The sequence below is a fragment of the Vipera ursinii genome, assembly GCF_947247035.1.
Source record: "Vipera ursinii genome assembly, chromosome: 1".
NCBI lineage: Eukaryota > Metazoa > Chordata > Lepidosauria > Squamata > Viperidae > Vipera > Vipera ursinii.
The window spans coordinates 343,904,532-343,923,711 of NC_139512.1; the positions used below are offsets into that span (position 1 = coordinate 343,904,532).

At 41.5% G+C, this 19,180-nt stretch overlaps 1 protein-coding gene across 3 annotated transcripts in view; it reads left to right on the plus strand.

Annotated features, from left to right (window-relative positions):
• Window positions 1-19,180, plus strand: part of GTF2IRD1 (GTF2I repeat domain containing 1) — a 156,168-nt gene that overhangs the window by 69,054 nt on the left and 67,934 nt on the right. For all 3 annotated transcript variants that reach the window (XM_083349393.1, XM_083349394.1, XM_083349395.1), the window contains exons 3-7: window positions 2,311-2,452; window positions 7,131-7,277; window positions 8,728-8,911; window positions 12,852-13,162; window positions 18,438-18,527. In XM_083349393.1, the coding sequence (XP_083205519.1) occupies window positions 2,311-2,452; window positions 7,131-7,277; window positions 8,728-8,911; window positions 12,852-13,162; window positions 18,438-18,527 (874 nt within the window). The remainder of the gene's footprint in view (window positions 1-2,310; window positions 2,453-7,130; window positions 7,278-8,727; window positions 8,912-12,851; window positions 13,163-18,437; window positions 18,528-19,180) is intronic.

Genomic DNA, 19,180 nt, shown 5'->3' on the forward strand with positions numbered 1-19,180 from the left:
CTTCCCCTTCGTTTGAATTAAACCGGAGTTAAAGATCATATACTTGCTGTTTCAATATTCTCCTGCTCAGGTCTGCCTGCGTCCAAGTAATCCAAAGTACAATATTGAGTGCAGGGATGGTTGCAGCATCCTGCTCTGTTTTAAAGCCTTAAAACAGAGGAGTCCCCGAGTCCGGAGTTAATTCAGGCTCCGAGGGAGCTCTCACCCTTTGACCCCCAGATTGATAATTCTGGGGGTCTAGGGGAGCTCTACCTCTACCTGAATGCTCACCATCCCCTCTTCTCCCGAGGGGAGGATTCCCAAACCGCTAAACAGCTGATTGTTGCTGTTTTCGCGGTTCAAATGGAGCAACGGGGCTGATGGTCAGAAATGACTGCCATTGACGGAGTCTTGCCACCTGGAAGCTGACTTTTCTTAATAGAATAGAATTCTTTATTCGCCAAGTGTGATTGTAAACACAAGGAATTTGTCTCCTGTGCATAAGCCCTCAGTGTACATACATACAACAACAAAGTGATAGATCATAGATCATAAATTATAGTTACAATCATTTATCATAAGATACAAGCAATAAGTGATAAATCATAAGATACCAATAGGAGAAGATAGTAGAGAAGATGAGAAAAAGATGAGAAAGATAATAGCAATATAGCCTACTACATGGGTAAATCTTGACTGCATACCCTTGATAAAGCCTAGGATAGCATTTAACTTCATCATATTGTTGGTTCATGTTCAGTAATGATCTATTAAGACATCCAGATGCTTTTCACATGCAGTACTGCTTATTATGGTATTCCCCCAGAATGGTATTCCCCCAGAATGGTATTCCCCCATCCAATACTCATGCTTTTGAGTAGGACTTAGTCTCTGTTGAAATTCCTCCTGCTGATTCTTGCTCGAGAGTTCCTGCTTGTCAAGTTCTTTCTGAATCTTGATAGAGGAAGTATCCTCTGAGATTTTTGCTAACCTGCCCATCTCTTCTGATTCTAGTCCAGTTTCAAAGTGTTACACAAACAGTATAGTCTCTAGACTGGGCAGATTTACAAGACTATTTAAAGAAATAATGGTAATTCAGTGACAAGAGTTTACATCTTGCATACAAAACAGCCTAGGTTCAATTTTCAGTATCTTTAGCTATCACTAAGATTAACTAGTCTAATTAAACAATTAAACATATTGTGATCATTACAACAGAGTACTGAATTTGAAACCTGGCTAAAATTATGTTGAGAAGATCAAATAAATACATTTAAAGTGGTCTTCACAGAGCCAGTGGTTGGGTTCACATGTTGTGCTAAGATTTAACCATGATTTACTGAATGAATTGTAATTATCTTGCTTTTTTGTGCATTAGAACCATTGTATTAGTCACAGTCATTAAATTTACACAGCATGTTAAGCCAAACCAAAACAACATTATGGCTTACCTTGATATGTGATTCAACTTCCTCATTTTAGAGATTGCATCAAACTAGGTTTTATGGCAGCATAATTTAGAACTCAAAGTGTTTCCAACAGCTTCAGCAAATAATAGTTTTTAACCAATTTGTCTGCTTCTGTTTCAGCCATCAGCATCTGTGAATCTGGTACAGGGCACCCCAAAGGCAGAGCAGTTGACAATTTAATTTTATTAACTTGGATGTCAAGCCAAACTACAGTATTTTTGGCAGACACTACTGTGGTTTGCGAGCTCATCTAAAACGAATGGTTACCAAAATGGTGTTCTCATGGCATAGATTGAGAATGCTCTATGATGTTTAGAGACATTGACCTGCCCTCAAAAGAAAGCTTAAATTATTGTTTAAATAATAAAAATAATATAAAACAACTAATTTTGAAAGGCTTATGTTTAAAATGGTGCTCTTAATGGCTTGTATTAAGAGGGGATATAAGAAATGAGTTCTGATATTTAGCTGATTTATTCATAACCAAGAATGATACCATTAAAGATCTCTCGCAATCAGCTCTTAAAAAGTGGGAAGGCAAATTCTGCACAAAATACTGCAAGCACCAGAAACTTGAATTTAAATACACAGATTAGCAAATAGTGGAGCTCTTATGCCTCACCCCATAGCCAACTCTAGAGATGAACATGGCTGCTGTATTTTGAAGTAAGTGCAGTCTTCCTGGGCCACCCCACATACAGTGTCATTCCAGTAGCCCAACTGGAATACATAGTGGAATTACATAGGAATACACTGTTTTAAAACCATTGTTAAAATATACTTATTGACACTGGAAAAAAGGCAAGCTAAAAATAAATCGAAATACCAACTCTTCCTTTTTCTGTTCCTTCTCTGTCCCCAGTGCTCAGCTCTTTCTAAACTCAACACGGAGGTTGCCTGTGTTGCTGTCCACGATGAAAATACTTTTGTAGTTGGAACAGAAAAGGGGAGGCTGTTCATGAACACAAGGAAGGAGGTCCAGGCAGATTTCAAAAAGTTCTGCAGTAAGTATTCGAGTTGCCTCGGTAAAACCAGCAGTTATGTAACCGTATGCCAAATTTAATGTCAGCATCTGATGCATGTCAGGCGTAACTGCTTAATTCCTGTCATTGACTTGTCTGATGGTTGTCCACTTAAACCTGGATGTGCTTGATCAGGGGTGACTATATTTCAGGTTTGTGGAAGTTTTATGTTTTATTAACTGGTTCGGTTTTTACCTATTTTGACTAAGTGTGTTATCTAAACACTGATTAGGCTTGCACAACATGCTGTGCCATGAAGAGAACTGGAGCTGACTTAATGTAGCATATTATGCAAGGCTTTTAACTGACTTGGTGAAGTATATTGTGCAAATCAGCTATTCAGTCTGACATGCCCAATAGGGTTGGATTACTGCATCCATGATTGATCTCATCCAGCAGAATTGTTCGGACTGAAAATTGGAGGCACCAATGTTGGGAAAGTAGGTGGGCCTGTGTCAAATTCCTACAAATCACATCATGGCTTTGCTCAGTGAATGGTCAAGGCATTTAGTGCAAGCTGCCATGATGTCATGTGCACATGTTATTACTTGCTCCTCCTTGTGGGAACTCATGCATGTGAGCCCAACCCTTGACTATAAGCAGGAGAGGGGAAATTAGGAGTATACCCTCTCCATCATATACCTGGCAGTCAGAATTAGTACTCTTCAAACCTTAAAGTCAGAGATCTGAAGTGGAAGCTTGCATGAGTTTCCTTGTCCAATTTAGCAGCAACTTCTGAGGTCCTAGAGAATACACAGGCAGCCACAGCCAGTGGAAAGCAATAAAAAAAACCCACAGAGATGTTACAGCTGCCAAAAAAGCCAACACAATGCTAGGCTGCATTAACAGAGGGATAGAATCAAGATCACGTGAAGTTAATACCACTTTACAATGCCTTGGTAAGGTCACACTTGGAATACTGCATCCAGTTTTTGTCACCACGATGTAAAAAAGATGTTGAGATTCCAGAAAGAGCAACAAAGATGATTAGGGGATGGGAGGCTAAAACATATAAGGAACAGCTGCTGGAATTGGATATGTCTAGTTTAATGAAAAGAAGGACAAGGGGGGACATGATAGCAGTCTTCCACTATCTCAGGGGCTGCCACAAAGAAGAGGGAGTCAAGCTATTCTCCAAAGCACCTGAAGGCAGGACAAGAAGCAGTGGGTGGAAACTAAGGAGAAACTTCCTGACAGTTAAAACAATTAATCCGTGGAACAACCTGCCTCCAGAAGCTGTGAAATGCTCCAACACTGGAAGTTTTTAAGAAGAGACTGGACAGCCATTTATCTGAAATGGTATAGGGTTTCCTGCCTGAGCAGGAAGTTGGACTAGACGACCTCCAAGGTCCCTTCCAACATTGTTGTTGTTTTGTTGTTCTTGTTATTTTCTACATTATAAGCAAAAGGTTCTGAATGTGATAGAAGAACTGCAGGCAGGTGATGCTGACCTGTATGCTTGTGACTAGAAGGCAGTGCATCTGCTTTTTTAACTCTTTGGTGGAACTGCATGCAAATATCAGTCTTGCTTTGCTGTCAAGGTCAACACTGACTTGATTATCTGAGGTGAGGCTGAATGTGCTTCACCTATTCATTTTGTCCATAGTCTTATCTGTTTGGGAGCAGTCACAAAGAAGTTGGTCTTTTTTTTCTTCTTGTTGGGACACATTGAATTTTTCTCCTGCTACTTGATTTTTTATCTGCTTTAGACTCCCAGTATTACAAACTAATAATTGAGGGACACGGTGGCTCAGTGGGTTAGGACACTGAGCTTGTTGATCAGAAGGTCGGCAGTTTGGCGGGTTGAATCCCGAGTGCCGTGTAACAGAGTGAGCACCTGTTACTTGTCCCAGCTTCTGCCAACCTAGCAGTTTGAAAGCACATAAAAATGCAAGTAGAAAAATAGGGACCACTACGGTGGGAAGGTAACAGCGTTCCATGCACCTCTGGCGTCTAGTCATGCCGGCCACATGACCACGGAGACAACCTCAGACAAGCGCTGGCTCTTTGGCTTTGAAACGGAGATGAGCACCGGCCCCTAGAGTCGAAAACGACTAGCACGCATGTGCGGGGGAACCTTTACCTTTATTACAAACTAAAAGTGGCTTCTTCCCACGCTGACATTCTTCAGAAAGAATGGGCTACATTACAATACAAGACATCTCCAAATTTCTTGTTTATTAGGATGAAGCATATTGTCTTTCAATGTGTTTAGAGGACACCTGGTTGGGGAAGCTGATGTAGATCCTGGATTTAAGTGGTTTCAATTAACTTATGCTGACATTGCTGTCATTAACAGACACAATGTTTAACAATAATAATGTTGTGAAGAAATAGTTACATTTTCAATGCTTCCGTGGCTGTTATCTGTCTGATATTGTGACTGCTGCTTCCTGTTTATATCTCTCTAAGATGGCGACGCCTGGAATGGCTGCGGCTGCATTGGCTCTTGAAGGTGAATAGTTTTGGGAGGGATAGTAAGGGCTATAGGCCACATGATCAGGAAGATTTTAATGTGTTTGAGCAACATGGTGGAACTAAGGTAACATACGACATACGACCGACAATTTTTGCTGGCCTGGCGAGTTTCTAGTTGTTTTGAAACTGTTGGTGAGACCGTTAAAAGTCGTTCGCGCTGTTTGAATTTGTTCTACCAGCAGCAAGATCTGACTGCTGGCCCAGTGATGGATTCTACTGCAAATCAGGGCTGTTTCCAGAGGAGGCAGAGGAGAGGACCTGGAGCTTATGGGGCGAAGGAACTGGATGAGGCTGTCGGCAGGCCCAGAGGAAGAGAGAGAGGCTTTTGGAGGAGTTGGTGGCGGCGGCAGCGTGCTCCAGGGGCGAAAAGAAGCAAGGCCTCTTTAAGGAAAGGATGGAAGAGTCAGGATCAGAAAAAGGAAAGAAGGCGAGGTTGTCAAAATACAAGCTAACTTGAGCGCTAATCCACATGGAGCCCCATTTCCATCTGTCCTGTTTGCCATCGTTCACTCCCTAGAGACTAAAATGGACAATGTGAAATTTGAGCGGGCCCCGAACAAGGAGTATATATCGGAGGTGGTGACCCTTTGAGAGCTGTATGCAATGAAATTTCATTTTGATGTATGCCGATTGGTGTACATTCAAAGTGACAATAAAGTTATCATCTCTCTACTTAATCACATCTGTTCCTTTAGTACTATAGATGTAGATAGCTGGAATAGCCTTTGCATTCCTTGGCCTCATGAAAATTAGATTTTTGAGGTCATTCAGTGAATGTATTGTACTGGTTGTTTGGAGAATCTTGTTATTAATTCATGATATAATTAATTAGTTCACTTAACATACTTGATTGGGGATGTTACTGTATTTTCCAGGTAGATTTATGCTCTTCTGTCTACTTATATCACTGTATGTCAGTTAGAATTGTTTGATGAGACAGCATAGAAATTATGAGTCTTCGAGAAATAAGGTGGTAAAGAAATATTGATGATGATTATGTGTCACCATGCCACTGTTGAATCTTTGCAACCACATAGAGACCGTTATAGACTTCACAGTAGAGTTAGGTCTTTGCATTATGTGTCATAAGATAATATGATAATTCCATCTTGGTAATTTGTGTATTGAGTAGGAACACTGGATTGATTTGCTCTATGATACATTCATTTGTTTTCTTGGCTACCCGTGTTAATCTTAAAAGACTTTGTAGATATTAAATGAATGAATGGAGGGATGGACCAATGAACAGATAAGTAAAGATAAATTATCGTTTGAGTTCTAAATTAAAACTATGAGAGACATAATTCATAATAATGCCTAGAGTAGTTTGTATAATAATAGATGGTATCTATCTCCCCTTTAGACTATAAGACACTAGTGCTTTTAAAATAAAAGGAAGTTGAAAAACTTAGACAATAAATCACACAACTAAGCAAATTTTTATAGGGTTTTTTAAAAAAAACGTTCCTATTTTATTATGAACTAGTAGGTTTTATATTTAATTATATTTTTCTTGTGGAATTTGTTACTACATTTTATGTACTTTTATGTAATTTTAGTGTACCTTTGTGATCTATTTAATCTTAGACAAATTCAAAATAATAATAGATCATCATAATGCTGTTGATGGCAGTCACTGCTATAACAGTATAGTAAGGGACAAGCAGAAAGATAGTAATATACTTCAAGAAAGTGCTTATACCATCTGCATGGATGCACCAACATATAGATCTCTGAATCCAAAGATGCATGGTTTCCCATGACTTATGACATCCCTAAGAAGCAGGTTCTGTATCCCTAAATACAGCCTTTCAGGTTTTTCCAGGCTGCAGAATTGGTGCTCTCTACCCATCCAAGAATCAACAGAAAACCATATTGGCATGATTTTTATAGTGCTTGTTGCCAGTCCAGGGGAAAACAATGGAGAAAACCAAAATATAAATTAATTGGTAGGCAGATTCCAAAGAATGAAATGATGGGAATGGGATTGCTGATAGGCTTGGCAGTGATGTCATAGGGTATCATCCAATCTCAGAGTATCAAATAGGGGATTCTGTGTTTTGCGTTTGTCTATCATAAATACAGCTCTGCCCTAAAGCTGAAGAATTAACTAATTATATAACACAACATCTCCTGATTTTCCATCTTTTCTCTCTATCTCCTGCTATGTCCCTGCCGGCAGAAGTCCAGCAGAGCAAAGAGCATGATCTGGATGGCCAGAAGAAGGCAAAAGATTTTGGTCGGACAATTCCTCGGATCTCCCCAGATCAGGGATCAGATGTTTATCTCCTCAGGAAGATGGTAGAAGAAGTCTTTGATGTGCTTTATAGTAAGGAATAGCCTTGATTTCCCTTGGGAATTTGGTTTGGTGGTTTTGGGGACCTTTTGGCCAATTCCTTACGTGTACGGCTGAAAGGATGGAAGATCCAAAGGGTTGGATTTAACGGGTGGGAAACTGACAAGCCATTAGGCTGGAAAATAGTGGTGGTTTCCTCTTTAGGAAAGTAATTCCTTTAAGGCACTGTGATGACATCTTAACCTTTATTCAAAGAATGAATGAACTAGGCCAAAGTCAGAAGGCTTTACGGAAGGATGGGAAACATCCAAACCTCTGGATATAGTTGAATTACAAATCCAAATATCCCTACTGTTGGGTGTACTTAGATGGCTAGAAGTTAAACATGCTACCTGAGAGTCCTGGCTGTTACTTTTTGTATTCACCTGAAGGCCATAGGTTAGGAAAGCTGGTGTAGAAAGTAAGACAGCTACAAATGTTCCAACTTTGAGATCCTAATGTCCTATATACCAGCTTCATCATTAAGTATTCCTATTACCACTATCACTCTTACTCCAATTATTGTTTTTACTGCTAGTATTTTTGCAGTTGAGTGGTTTTATGCCAGCCATCTAGGCATGCTGCACACCATCCAAAGTCACATTGTTTGCATTAGGTGGCCTTATAAATTGCATAAATAAATAAATAATCTCATAAATAAATAATGCCAGAAATAAATAAATAAATAAATAAATAAATGTTATTTTCTGAACAATCCATTTGATTGTTTTTCATTTCCTTGCTCTGTTGCTCACCCTCGCTGACTATAAACATTTATTGCATGTTTTGCTCTGTTTTTAGAAGTGAGGGGTATACTTCTGCAAAACTTAGTGAGTCCCCCCAAAATTCTGCTTTCTCTCTCCTTGTATATAGACAATGCCATTTTTATTGCATACAAGTTCATATTTGGAGGTCTGATTGGTACCAAGGTAAAGCCTTTACCTGCCATTGGTACCTTTGCCTAAGTCTTGCTGCAGAGAATATATGCCTAAATCCACAGCAGTGTTTCTCGACTTTACCAACTTTAAGCTGTGGAGACTTTAATTCCAAGAATTCTCCAGCTAACAAGCTGGCTGGGGAATTCTGGGAGTTGAACTCCACATAACTTAAAGTTGACAAGGTCGAGTAACACTAATCTAGAGGAATGGAGAGCATTATAAAGCACCGTTTCCCAACTTGAGTGTCCTCCAGATATGTGGACTTTAAAATCCCAGAATTCTTAGCAATGGTAGTGCTGGCTGGGAGATTTTGGGATTCAAAATTGGTGCATCGGGAGATCTGAGGAAGGCTCTTACAAACATTTGATATACTCCCTTTTGGGTAGCGCAGCCCAATTTCTCTTTTATAACAACAGCACAATGTGATAGACAGAACCAAGGGATGCCTTGTGGCCAACACCTATTTGTATGTTTTTCAAAGTTTATTGTTCTTCCACATTGTCCAGGTGAGGCCTTGGGGAAGAGCAGTGTGATTCCACTGCCATATGAGAAGTTCTTGAAAGAGCCTGGCTGGTTAACGGTGGTTGGGTTACCCGATGGACTCACGTTCAGGAAACCCATTGAATACGATGCAAAGTCCCTGATGGCCATATTAGAGCATAGCCACAACATGCGTTTCAGGATAAAAAGGTAAGAGTGAGGTGTTTGGGATTTTTTTTTCTTTTGGACTCCCTTGTATTTTTTCAGTTGCTTTATGTTGATCATTTTGGTTGTGCTAATCCATGATAGGGAGATAAAAAGTACTGCCTTGTAAAGACTGCACTCAGGGTTACCACCATGTCAGAGCATGCACAGTCTTATTGTGCTGAGATAACCCAGGAGTAAACACAATAAACAGTGGTCTATATTAAATGGTGGTTTATCTTTCACTATCTACAATATCATACACCAGGAGCAACATACACACCCGTTAATACAGCAATCTCCCAAAACACAGCAGTTACAGCAGGAAATGGACGAGAAAGAGACATGCCAGCAAAAACCTTCACTTTTATACTCAGGCTCTTAAAGAGACACAGACCCTGCTGAGTTATTCCCATCATTGCATCATCCACCTTATATTCCATTACATTATTACATAAGATGTTTAGCTATTAAATTATTACCTTGACACCTTTCTGCCCTGTTTTGGTGCAATTGTGATGATAGGATTAGAACTTCCAGCTTCTGCTTTTCTGTGGGTCAAATCCATGACAGACAACAGGTCTAAACTGCAATTCAGACATGTTGTCTGACATGGATTTGACCCACATGTTAACACTGATTTTTTGTTCTCAAAAGCTAAGATGTAATCTGAGGGTGGGCATTATTTCTGTTGATCTGTTTTCATGGTCAAACACTCTTTGGTTTCCATGGATTTAACTGGTACCATCGATCCCCACAAAGAGGAAGGACCTCTTTGATCTTTCTGTTCTGGACCTTGTTCAATTTAAAAAGAGTATTTGGGGAATTTCTGCACTGTGGCTCTGCTGGAGGGAAAGGAATGGGAGCCAGTTGTATTTCTTAGTATCACATCATTAATCATGATATGAAGGTGTAGTTAGGGTTAATGATGTAGTTTTCATATTATGTATCTTTTATGCAGTTCAGGACTCTAGTCCAACAAACACTGTCTTAGTGAAAGCAGCCAGTGAATATTCATGTAGCAATTCATATGCACCCGGAAAATTGGGCTTATGGAGTAGAGGTAGTCCTTGACTTACAGCCATTTGTTTAGTGACCATTCAAAATTACAATGACACTGAAAAATGACTTATGACTGTTTTTGCAATTATAACCATTGTAGCATCCCCATGGTCATGAGTGCAAAATTCAGACACTTGGCAAGGGGGTAGGCATTTATGATGGTTGCAGTGTCCCACGCTCATGTGATCACCTTTTGTGACTTTTTAACAAGCAAAATCAATGGGGAAGACAGAATTACATAACAATCACATGACTAACAACAGCTGCAGCAATTGACTTAAGAATTGTGGCAAGAAAGGTGATAAAATGGAGCAAAACTCACTTAACCGTCTTGCTTAGCAGTGGAAATTTTGGGCTTAATTGTGGTCATAGGTCGAGGACTACCTGAAACTATAATCAAATCAAATATTTATTATGGTCTAAGATCAACATAAGTTATAATATGCTGTATGTGCGCACCCACTGAGTCAGTAGGAGAAGGATATTTTATGTCGGGGCTGCAAAAGTGCTTCTACCTGCTTGCAGTTGTTGGAATATAACTACCGTGTTTCCCTGAAAATAAGCCCCTCCCCTAAACTTAAGACCTACCCAGATTTTTTTGGGGGGGCTAATATAAGCCCTAGTTAGTATCCTGCCCACTCAGTCCCACCTCACTGCTGCAGTGGGGCAGGAGGCCGCGCAGACATTGTGCCACTGCCGCCACAACAAGGTGAGGCAGGTGGGGGAGAGGGTGGAGCTGCCCCATGCGCCCCGCACCCGCTTACTGGTACTTCAGCCCCCCCACCTTCCAGGCTAGGCCATTCCTTGATTGGCAATCTTTCACTCCCCTTCCTAGCTGGACTGCCATGCTATGGCGGATGGGATGGGTGGGGTATGTTTTTTTCCCCGCAAGAAGCTGGAAGGTCTAACTAAACGTTTTTTAGTCCCCAAAACTCCATTTCCCTGCAGCAGAAGAGAAACGCGCCAGAGCTGGAAAGCAGGTTAGCAAAGATATGTTTTCGGGAAGAGGGAGGAGCTGCGCCGGGAGGAGAAACAGCAGGAAATGAGGCTGCTGTTTCCAGAAGGGAGAAGGGAGACGCGGGGCAATGCAGGGCAGCAAGCAAATGCTGTTCCCTGCTCTGCATCCCTGCGCAGAGCTGCTGCGTTCTCCGTTCTCCATGAGACAGGTGACAAAGGGCTGGCGGAGGCAGGTGGCCAGGGAGGCTTGTGCTGCCCGGTCACGGTGCAAGCCATGGGAGAGTTGGCAGAGGACGAGGTGACAGCTGCACCCGGGCAGGTGATCTGCGGGGCGAAGCTCAAAGAAAGTCCCTCCAGTGGCGCACAGCAGCAGCAGAGCCATTCTCCGTCACTCCCTCCTGGCTCTGAAATGGCGGAGGTGGACTGGGCCTACCCCGCCCATCCCATCTGCCAGGCAGGTGTCACGAAAAATATAAGACACCCCCCAAATTAAGACCTAATGCCTCTTTTGGAGGCAAAAATAATATAAGACAGGGTCTTTCTTTCGGGGAAACATGGTAGATATACACTGACAAAATGTATTGAGTGTTCTTGAGTGATTGAAGCCAGCCATTGGCTGACCCTGATTGGGAAAGGATCAGGAAAGATGCTGATGAAGTAGGAATCAGCAGTTCCAGGCTAGAGAGATCTAATATGTCAGCATAGATTAGGTGCCTTTCAAAGCCATCAGCAGAGCGACCAGGTATCCATTGATTTGGAAAGACGGGAGGGAAAAGCCTACAATTTAAACCCTGGAGTTTAAACCTATATATAGGCTTTGACCTCTGCGTATTGCAGTAGGCAAATCTCCTGTCTTCATTCCTGTCAGCAATAAACTAATCTTGCCAAGTCATAGCCATGAGCCTCTGCTGAGAAAAGCAAGTCTGAATAAGGAGTTAAGTATCTGGAGTACTGAGATTTATAGCCATGGCTGATGAAAAGCCTGACAGAAGGGCTATAAATACTTCCTATTTAGGATGGAACTTTGCCTAGTGAGCAACTGGATTGAGATTTCATGGCTTCAGTGCTACCTAGAAGAAGGAACTATAATGCTTTCTTTTCTGTCTTCACTCCCTTTCTTCCTTGGTTTCGTTGTCCTTCATCATTTTAACATTCCCTAGTAATTTCACTTGCTGTCATTCACCTCTGGTTTCCTTTGCACCAGGAAAAAAGGTGTTGAAAGATGCTCATCCAGCCAGTTTCTTTTGTATATTCAGCAAAGTGTATTTTTCCAATTTTGTCTCTTGGTCTGTCATTTATTGTTTAAATTTCAATACTTTCTCTGTCTTCCACATCTGTCATTCCTTCATTAAAATCTTTTAGACGTTGTAATTGTAATTTGAGGTATGTGTATGTATATATGCACTCTCTCTCTCTCCACACACACATACTGTATGCACACAGTATATACAGTATATATGCTATACGTATATGCTGCTCAAAAAAATAAAAGGAACACTTAAACAACACAATGTACTATATTTAATAGTAGGATGCCTTATCTTGTGTTCCCTTTATTTTTTTGAGCAGTATATATTTATTATACAGGCAGAGAGTGTGTTGCTAGTCCAGATTGTGGGTGAGAGAGGTAGGTTGAAGGTCTTCTTCTTTAAGAAGATAAGAAGAGCTCAGCTAGATAAAGCCAAAACTCCACCTAGACCAGGGTTTTTCTTTCCTAGAATGGCCAACCAAATACCTCTTGGAAGTTCATAAGCAGGACAGGAAGACAGTTTTATTATATGTCTTGAGCAGTTGACTGATGCTCAGCAACCCATTTCTGAATTTACAGCATGCTTCCAATATTTTGATCTTCATTGTTGTAGTAAATAGTTTATTTCACCAACTTAGAATAAACATGAACTCATGTGCTGTTTCCTCCTCCTCTTAGGCCACCAGAGGAGTCTATCAGGGATCCCAACCCTTCGGTTGAGATGAACTCTTCTGCTCTCCTCTCCAAGGGGAACCGAGAGCCGGGCCTTAATAACATGTGTGTTAAGCAGGCCAATCAAGACACTCTTCCTGGAATCACCACCGGCAGTTTCCTGTATGGCGTATCACTGCCCACACAGATTGCCATGGAGATAAAGCAGGAAGGTTCAGCCAGTCGTCATGGGATGAATGCAGTCGGCGAGATGCTGAGGCCCCGTCCATCAGGAGAAGCGAAGGTGCCTTCGCCACAGGAGTTCGGTGACTGCTGTGGTAATGGCCTTCATGTTTGCTGACCCAGGAATGGCTGCCCAAAGCTGGTGGAAAGGTGTTGGTGTAGCCTTGGAGTAAAATAGAGGGGGAATAGGAATTGTGTAATGATGGCTTTGATTGGATTACTGATGATGGTTTTGACAAGGCCATCCTTATGTAGGAAGGGACAGTAGTATTTAGTCAACCAGGTATGATTCCTGGACGCTGGATGTGGTTAAGACCATAGTTGGGTTTTTATATCGTGGTGCTAGCCAAGGAAGGACAAAGGAGTCAGAGATATGCTTCATCTTCAAATTCTGGGATCAGGTAAGTGGTATGTTGATGATGCTTATTTTAGAGCGAGGATGGAATGCCCCCTTGGACTCTAAGGGGTGAAGTCTTGACTCCATTTGGAGTTATCTTTTTATTTACAAATATTCTCAGGGCATTATTGAATGAAAACCCATCTTGTTTTCTTTTTGATCAGATGTATTAAGTTTATAATGGACAACAGATTTCCCCTCCCCTCTCTTCGCCATCAAGGTAATTGACCCAACTATTAGTGCTGTTAGTGTTGAAAGTAGACTATTTTTCATTCTGAGATGAAGGTGATCAGGAGAATAATGTGCATTTCCAGACATTAAAAGTAAAGGTAAAGGTTCCCCCGCACATGTGTGCTAGTCGTTTCCGACTCTAGGGGGCGGTGCTCATCTCTGTTTCAAAGCCGAAGAGCCAGCGCTTGTCCGAGGACGTCTCTGTGGTCATGTGGTCGGCATGATTAGACGCCAAAGGCGCACGGAATGCTGTTACTTTCCCACCGTAGTGGACCCTATTTTTCTACTTACATTTTTACGTGCTTTCGAACTGCTAGGTTGGCAGAAGCTGGGATGAGTAACAGGCGCTCACTCTGTTACGCGGCACTAGGGATTCGACCCACCAAACTGCCGACCTTCTGATCGACAAGCTCAGCGTCCTAACCCACTGAGCCACCGCGTCCCTTTTCAGACATTATAAAAGAGTAAATTAGGATTTTGCATACTGCAAAGTCAGTATCTAAGCTACATGCAGCTTACCAGCATCCCTTTTGTGGTCTCCCGGAGCCTTTCCAGAGGGGCAAGGGCTAAAATTGTAAGACAAGGGGCCTTGTTTCGTAATTAAGGCATCTGTTTTCAACCTTGAAATCTCATGAATGTCCTTCCTCAAATGGACCCTGGACTGTCCTAGTTTGGGAAAGTGGTGGTCAGTCATGATGCCTGAGCCTGATGCTGCCCTCAGGTGAATAGACATTGAAGATTCTAGCAGTGTAATCTTAGAGGCATCTCTGTTTCAATTCTCCCAGAGTTCTCAAATTTTTATTACTCTTGGTTTTTGCAGAAAGTTTGGGTTCCAGCAAGAGAAAGCCAAAGTCCAAACAAAGCATAGGACAGATCTCGACAACTTCCAAACAAAGATCCATTCTAATACATTTAGTGACCATAATTGGGACCTGCAACTCAATCATTAAATGAAGCAGTCACTAATTATAAGCAGCAACTGCACTTATAATCTTAATGTCTATGGAGGTTCTCAGTCATCCAGCTCATGGTTGTCCCAAAGGTGCTTTTTTCAGGAGGAAACTGGACTTTCTTGTGTTCCTTTTGAAGACGTTTTGCTTCTCATCCAAGAAGCTTCTTCAGCTCTGACTAGATGGTGGGGAGTGGAAGGACTGATATTGCTTGTAGACAGATGGTCATTTAAAATTCCTTTAGAGCAGACATGTCAAACTCGTGATGTCACGTGACATCGCACAACGTATTGGGACGGTTTTGCCATTGCCGGCAGTGGGGTGGGCGGGACTTCTGCATGACGCGTCCGGCTTGCAGGCCGGCAGTTTGACACCCCTGCTTTAGAGAGTCATTGGGGCCATTTGGAGATTTACCTGTGTCCTCAGACTCACCTGAGTAGTGCAAATGAGTGTGGAGCCTTCTTGGCTGCAGGATCTTTTCTGCCCTCTGTCCCTTCACTGTTGAAGACAGGCTATTGGGGATGAGTCTCTGCTGTCTGAATCTCAAACTGAAGCACAGTAATAATCTTACTTTATCTTTCCTTTGCTTTAAAGACCTACGAAGATAGTAAATGCAAGGGCTGGTCATAAAGTTACTTTTTCATCACTGTCATAACTGTGAACTGTTGCTAATGGGATTGGGCTACGTCTAGCATATTGCTTCTCATAGTGGCCTATCAGTTTGGTCTCAAGGGTCCAAACAAGAGGAGACAGTGACATGCTCCTGTCCCCCTGCTGTTCTCTTGAAACATGCTGCCCTTAATCTGAATGTAGCATTGAGTCTTCATGACCAATTGACCTGCCCTTCATGAATTTATCCAATCCCCTTTTAAAGCCATTTAAGTAAGTAGTCATCACCGTGTCTGGGGATAATTCATTCCTCAAGTTCATTATGCATTGGAAAAGAGGTTGCTTTTTTTCTGTTTTAAGTCGCCTCCCATTTAACTTCATTGAATATGTCTTGGTACTAGCGTTTTAAGAGAGGGGGGGGAAACTTCCCCCTGTCCATTTTTTCCAGGCCATTCATGATTTTATACATTTCAGTCATGTTTTATCTTTTTTCCTCGGTGGAGTCCCAAATATGCTAGCCTCTTCTCATAAGGAAAGTGAGAATCACTTTACATTTACTTAAATTGAATTACATTTGACATTTGTTTGACCATTCACTCAGTCTGAAGAGATCCTTGTAGACCTCTACGCTGTCATTCTGAATAATTCAGTAGTATCTGCAACCTTTACCACCTCACAGCTAGCCCCAAAGTCAAGATCATTTATTTAAAAGTGCCAGTCCCAATGCAGATGCTTAAGAAATTCCACTTCTTACATACCTCCATTTAGAAAACTGCCCATTTTGCCATACATTTTTTTTCCTGTTTTTCAGTCACTTAGCCCTTAACAAAAAGACAATTCTTCTTATTCCATAATTTACTCAAGGGCTTTTGATGATGACAGTTTTTTATGAGAGTCATGTAAGCAGGTGAAAGCATTATTTTAAAAATGAGGAAACCTATACTAATTTTTAAATAAAACTGTGGCTTTTATAACTAGCCTTCACCCATGAATTACATCTCTTAGCCTAGTTTGTTTCGGTAGCCATTAACTTTGGGTAAGGAAAACCATACATCTGCTGCTGAAATTTTTGAACTGAAATCCCAAATGCAACAAAAAGCAACACAGACAATATTCCTTCTACAGATAGTCCTCAACTCCTGACCAGTTGCTTAACAACTGTTTGACATTATGACAGACCTCCCTAGAGCTACTTGTGACCCATTTTCCAAGTTATGATGACCACACACAAACACACACACACACACACACACACACACACACACGCACGATCACATTTTGGGTGCTTGGCAAGTGGCTCATCTTTGCAGCGTTTTCCGAGGTAGGTAAAATGAGGACCCAGATTGTTGGGGGCAATTAAGCTGACTTTGTAATAATGCCGCTTGGGGGGTGTATGAAAGCCCTAATAAGCAGACATATACATAGAATGAAGGCTACTGCTAAGCTTGTAAGCCGCCCTGAGTCTTCGGAGAAGGGCGGGATATAAATGGAATTAAAATTTAAAAAAATAATAATAATTTGCAAAGCTTTTGCCAGGTTCCTGGCGTTTACTTCCAGTTTCCAGCAGAAAACGTCCATTGGGGGAAATGGATTTACTTAATGACTGCAGCATACATTTAACTGCTGCAAGAAATGCAAAAGCAGGGTCGGTCATGTGATGCCTTGACTTAGAATCACAATAACTTAGGACTGTGATTGTGAGCTCATTCACAGTCATGTCAGTGACTACTTATACCATAGTTTATCTGTGGCAGTGGGATTCTCTTTACACAGCCCTGAGGGTAGCTCTCTTTGCTCCTGCTGCTCTAAGCATACAGCTCCATCTCTAAAGCAGGTGGAACCAGGCCACAGGATTATAGCACATTTGTGCAACTCGCTTAACTCTGCAGGATTAGCCCTGTTTAAAAATATATTTGTGGATGTCACATCAGATATTATGGTACAGGTAGTCCTCGGCTTACGACCACAATTGAGCCCAAATTTTCTGTTGCTAAGTGAGACGTTTGTTAAGTGAATTTTGCCCCATTTTACGGCCTTTCTTGCCACAGCTGTTAAGTGAATCACTGCCGTTGTTAAGTTAGTAACATAGTTGTTAAGTGAATCTGGCTTCCCCCTTGACTTTGCTTGTCGGAAGATTGCAAAAGGCGATTGCATGACCTTGGGACACTGAAACCGTCATAAATATGAGTCAGTTGCCAAGTGTCTGACTGTTGATTACGTGATCATGGGGTTTGCCACAACGGTTGTGTGAAAAGTGGTCATAACTTACTTTTTTCAGTGCCGTTGTAAATTCGATTGGTCACTAAATGAACACTGAGACAGGAAATTCACAAATACCATCGTTTAAAGTAATCGGACATCAAAGCTTCCCCCATCCCCAATTTCAGCTATGTCCCCTCTTTATCAAATGGTTGGTCCTCTCTGCAGTAGGCCTAGGAACAAGCCATGGTTTTAGGCAATGGACCAGACTCTCTGACTTAAACCATTATCTGGTCTCTAAAGCAGTTCTTCTGAATCTTAGCAGTTTTATGATTTGTGGACTTCAAATCTGGTCAGAGAATTCTGGGGGGTTGAAGTCCCCACATTTTAAAGAGGCCAAGGTTGGGAAACGCTTCTCCATAGTACGTTTCAGTCAAACTACAGATAGTCCTTGTTTAGCAAACTGTCTTGTACAGCAACCATTTGCAGTTACAATGGTGATGGAAAAGTAACCGTGCAAACAATCCTTGTATTTACAACCTTCCCAGGGTTGTAAAGCGGGAAAATTGAAATAAGATATAAGCACAATCACAGTTTCTCTTAGCAACCACTTTGCTTAATGACAGAGTTGCCAGTCCCGATTGTGGTTAATAAATGAGGATTAGAATACCTGTAGAATACAGTTGAGCATAATGCCTGTTCACTGTAACGCAGAGGCTCAAGAAACTGCTTGAAGGTGCTATGAACTGGTGCTACATTTTATTTGCAGCTGAACTTGTCACAACTGATCTTTACACGTGTGATCAAAGTGAAGTGCATGTGGGTCAGGATGAATAGTTTCCAGGTTGTTGGTGAGCTATAGAATTCACTTTGCTTAAACTGTCCAAGAGTTCTCTTTTCCTTCGCTCTTGTTTTAATGATTTTTTTTCACTCATCCTCCCCACTCTCAATCTCATGTTGGTTTCCTTGCTATTTTATGTGCAGGACAAAAATCTATCCTTCCTGGTGGTCCACTCATCCAAAATGTCCACTCCTCCAAGCGCATCCTTTTCTCCATAGTCCATGACAAATCAGGTAAGGCTGCATTCTCTGGTCCTAGAAACTGCCCCAAAATTTTACAGGTGAGTGTAAATTCAGATTATAGAGTTCTTTCATATAGGACTTCTATCAGGGAAAAAAAGTGTTAGAAAGGTAACACTAAATAACATGTGGAAGGAAGATAAAGCCATAAGTGACTGATCTTAGGTTTGGGATTACAGATAAATGGATTAATAATTGGTCTAAATCAAAGGTCCCCAACCTTTTGGGCACCAGGGACCGGTTCCGTGGAGAGAGGTTTTTCTGTGGATTGGAGGGCATGTGGTTTTGTGTGCTGCCTGCATCTTGTGTAAGGGGCTTTGATAGTTTATTTGGACCGGTTGCTGGCATGCCGCAGCCCGGTACTGGTCCACGAACCGCAGGTTAGGGACCCCTAGTCTAAATCATAGAAAGACAAAGTTTGGTTGAATGTAATATATATATATATATATATAACAATAGGAACAGTTGGACAATGGAAGCACTCCTCCACAGAAGTAGAGTCAGCCTTACTAAATAAACTAGACCAGGTAACTAACTGAAGGTAGTCCTCAATTTATGACCACAATTGGGACCAGAATTTCTGTTCTGTTGAGGGTGGTCGTTGCTGATTTTTATGACTTTTTTGTCAGAGTTGTTAAGCAAATCAC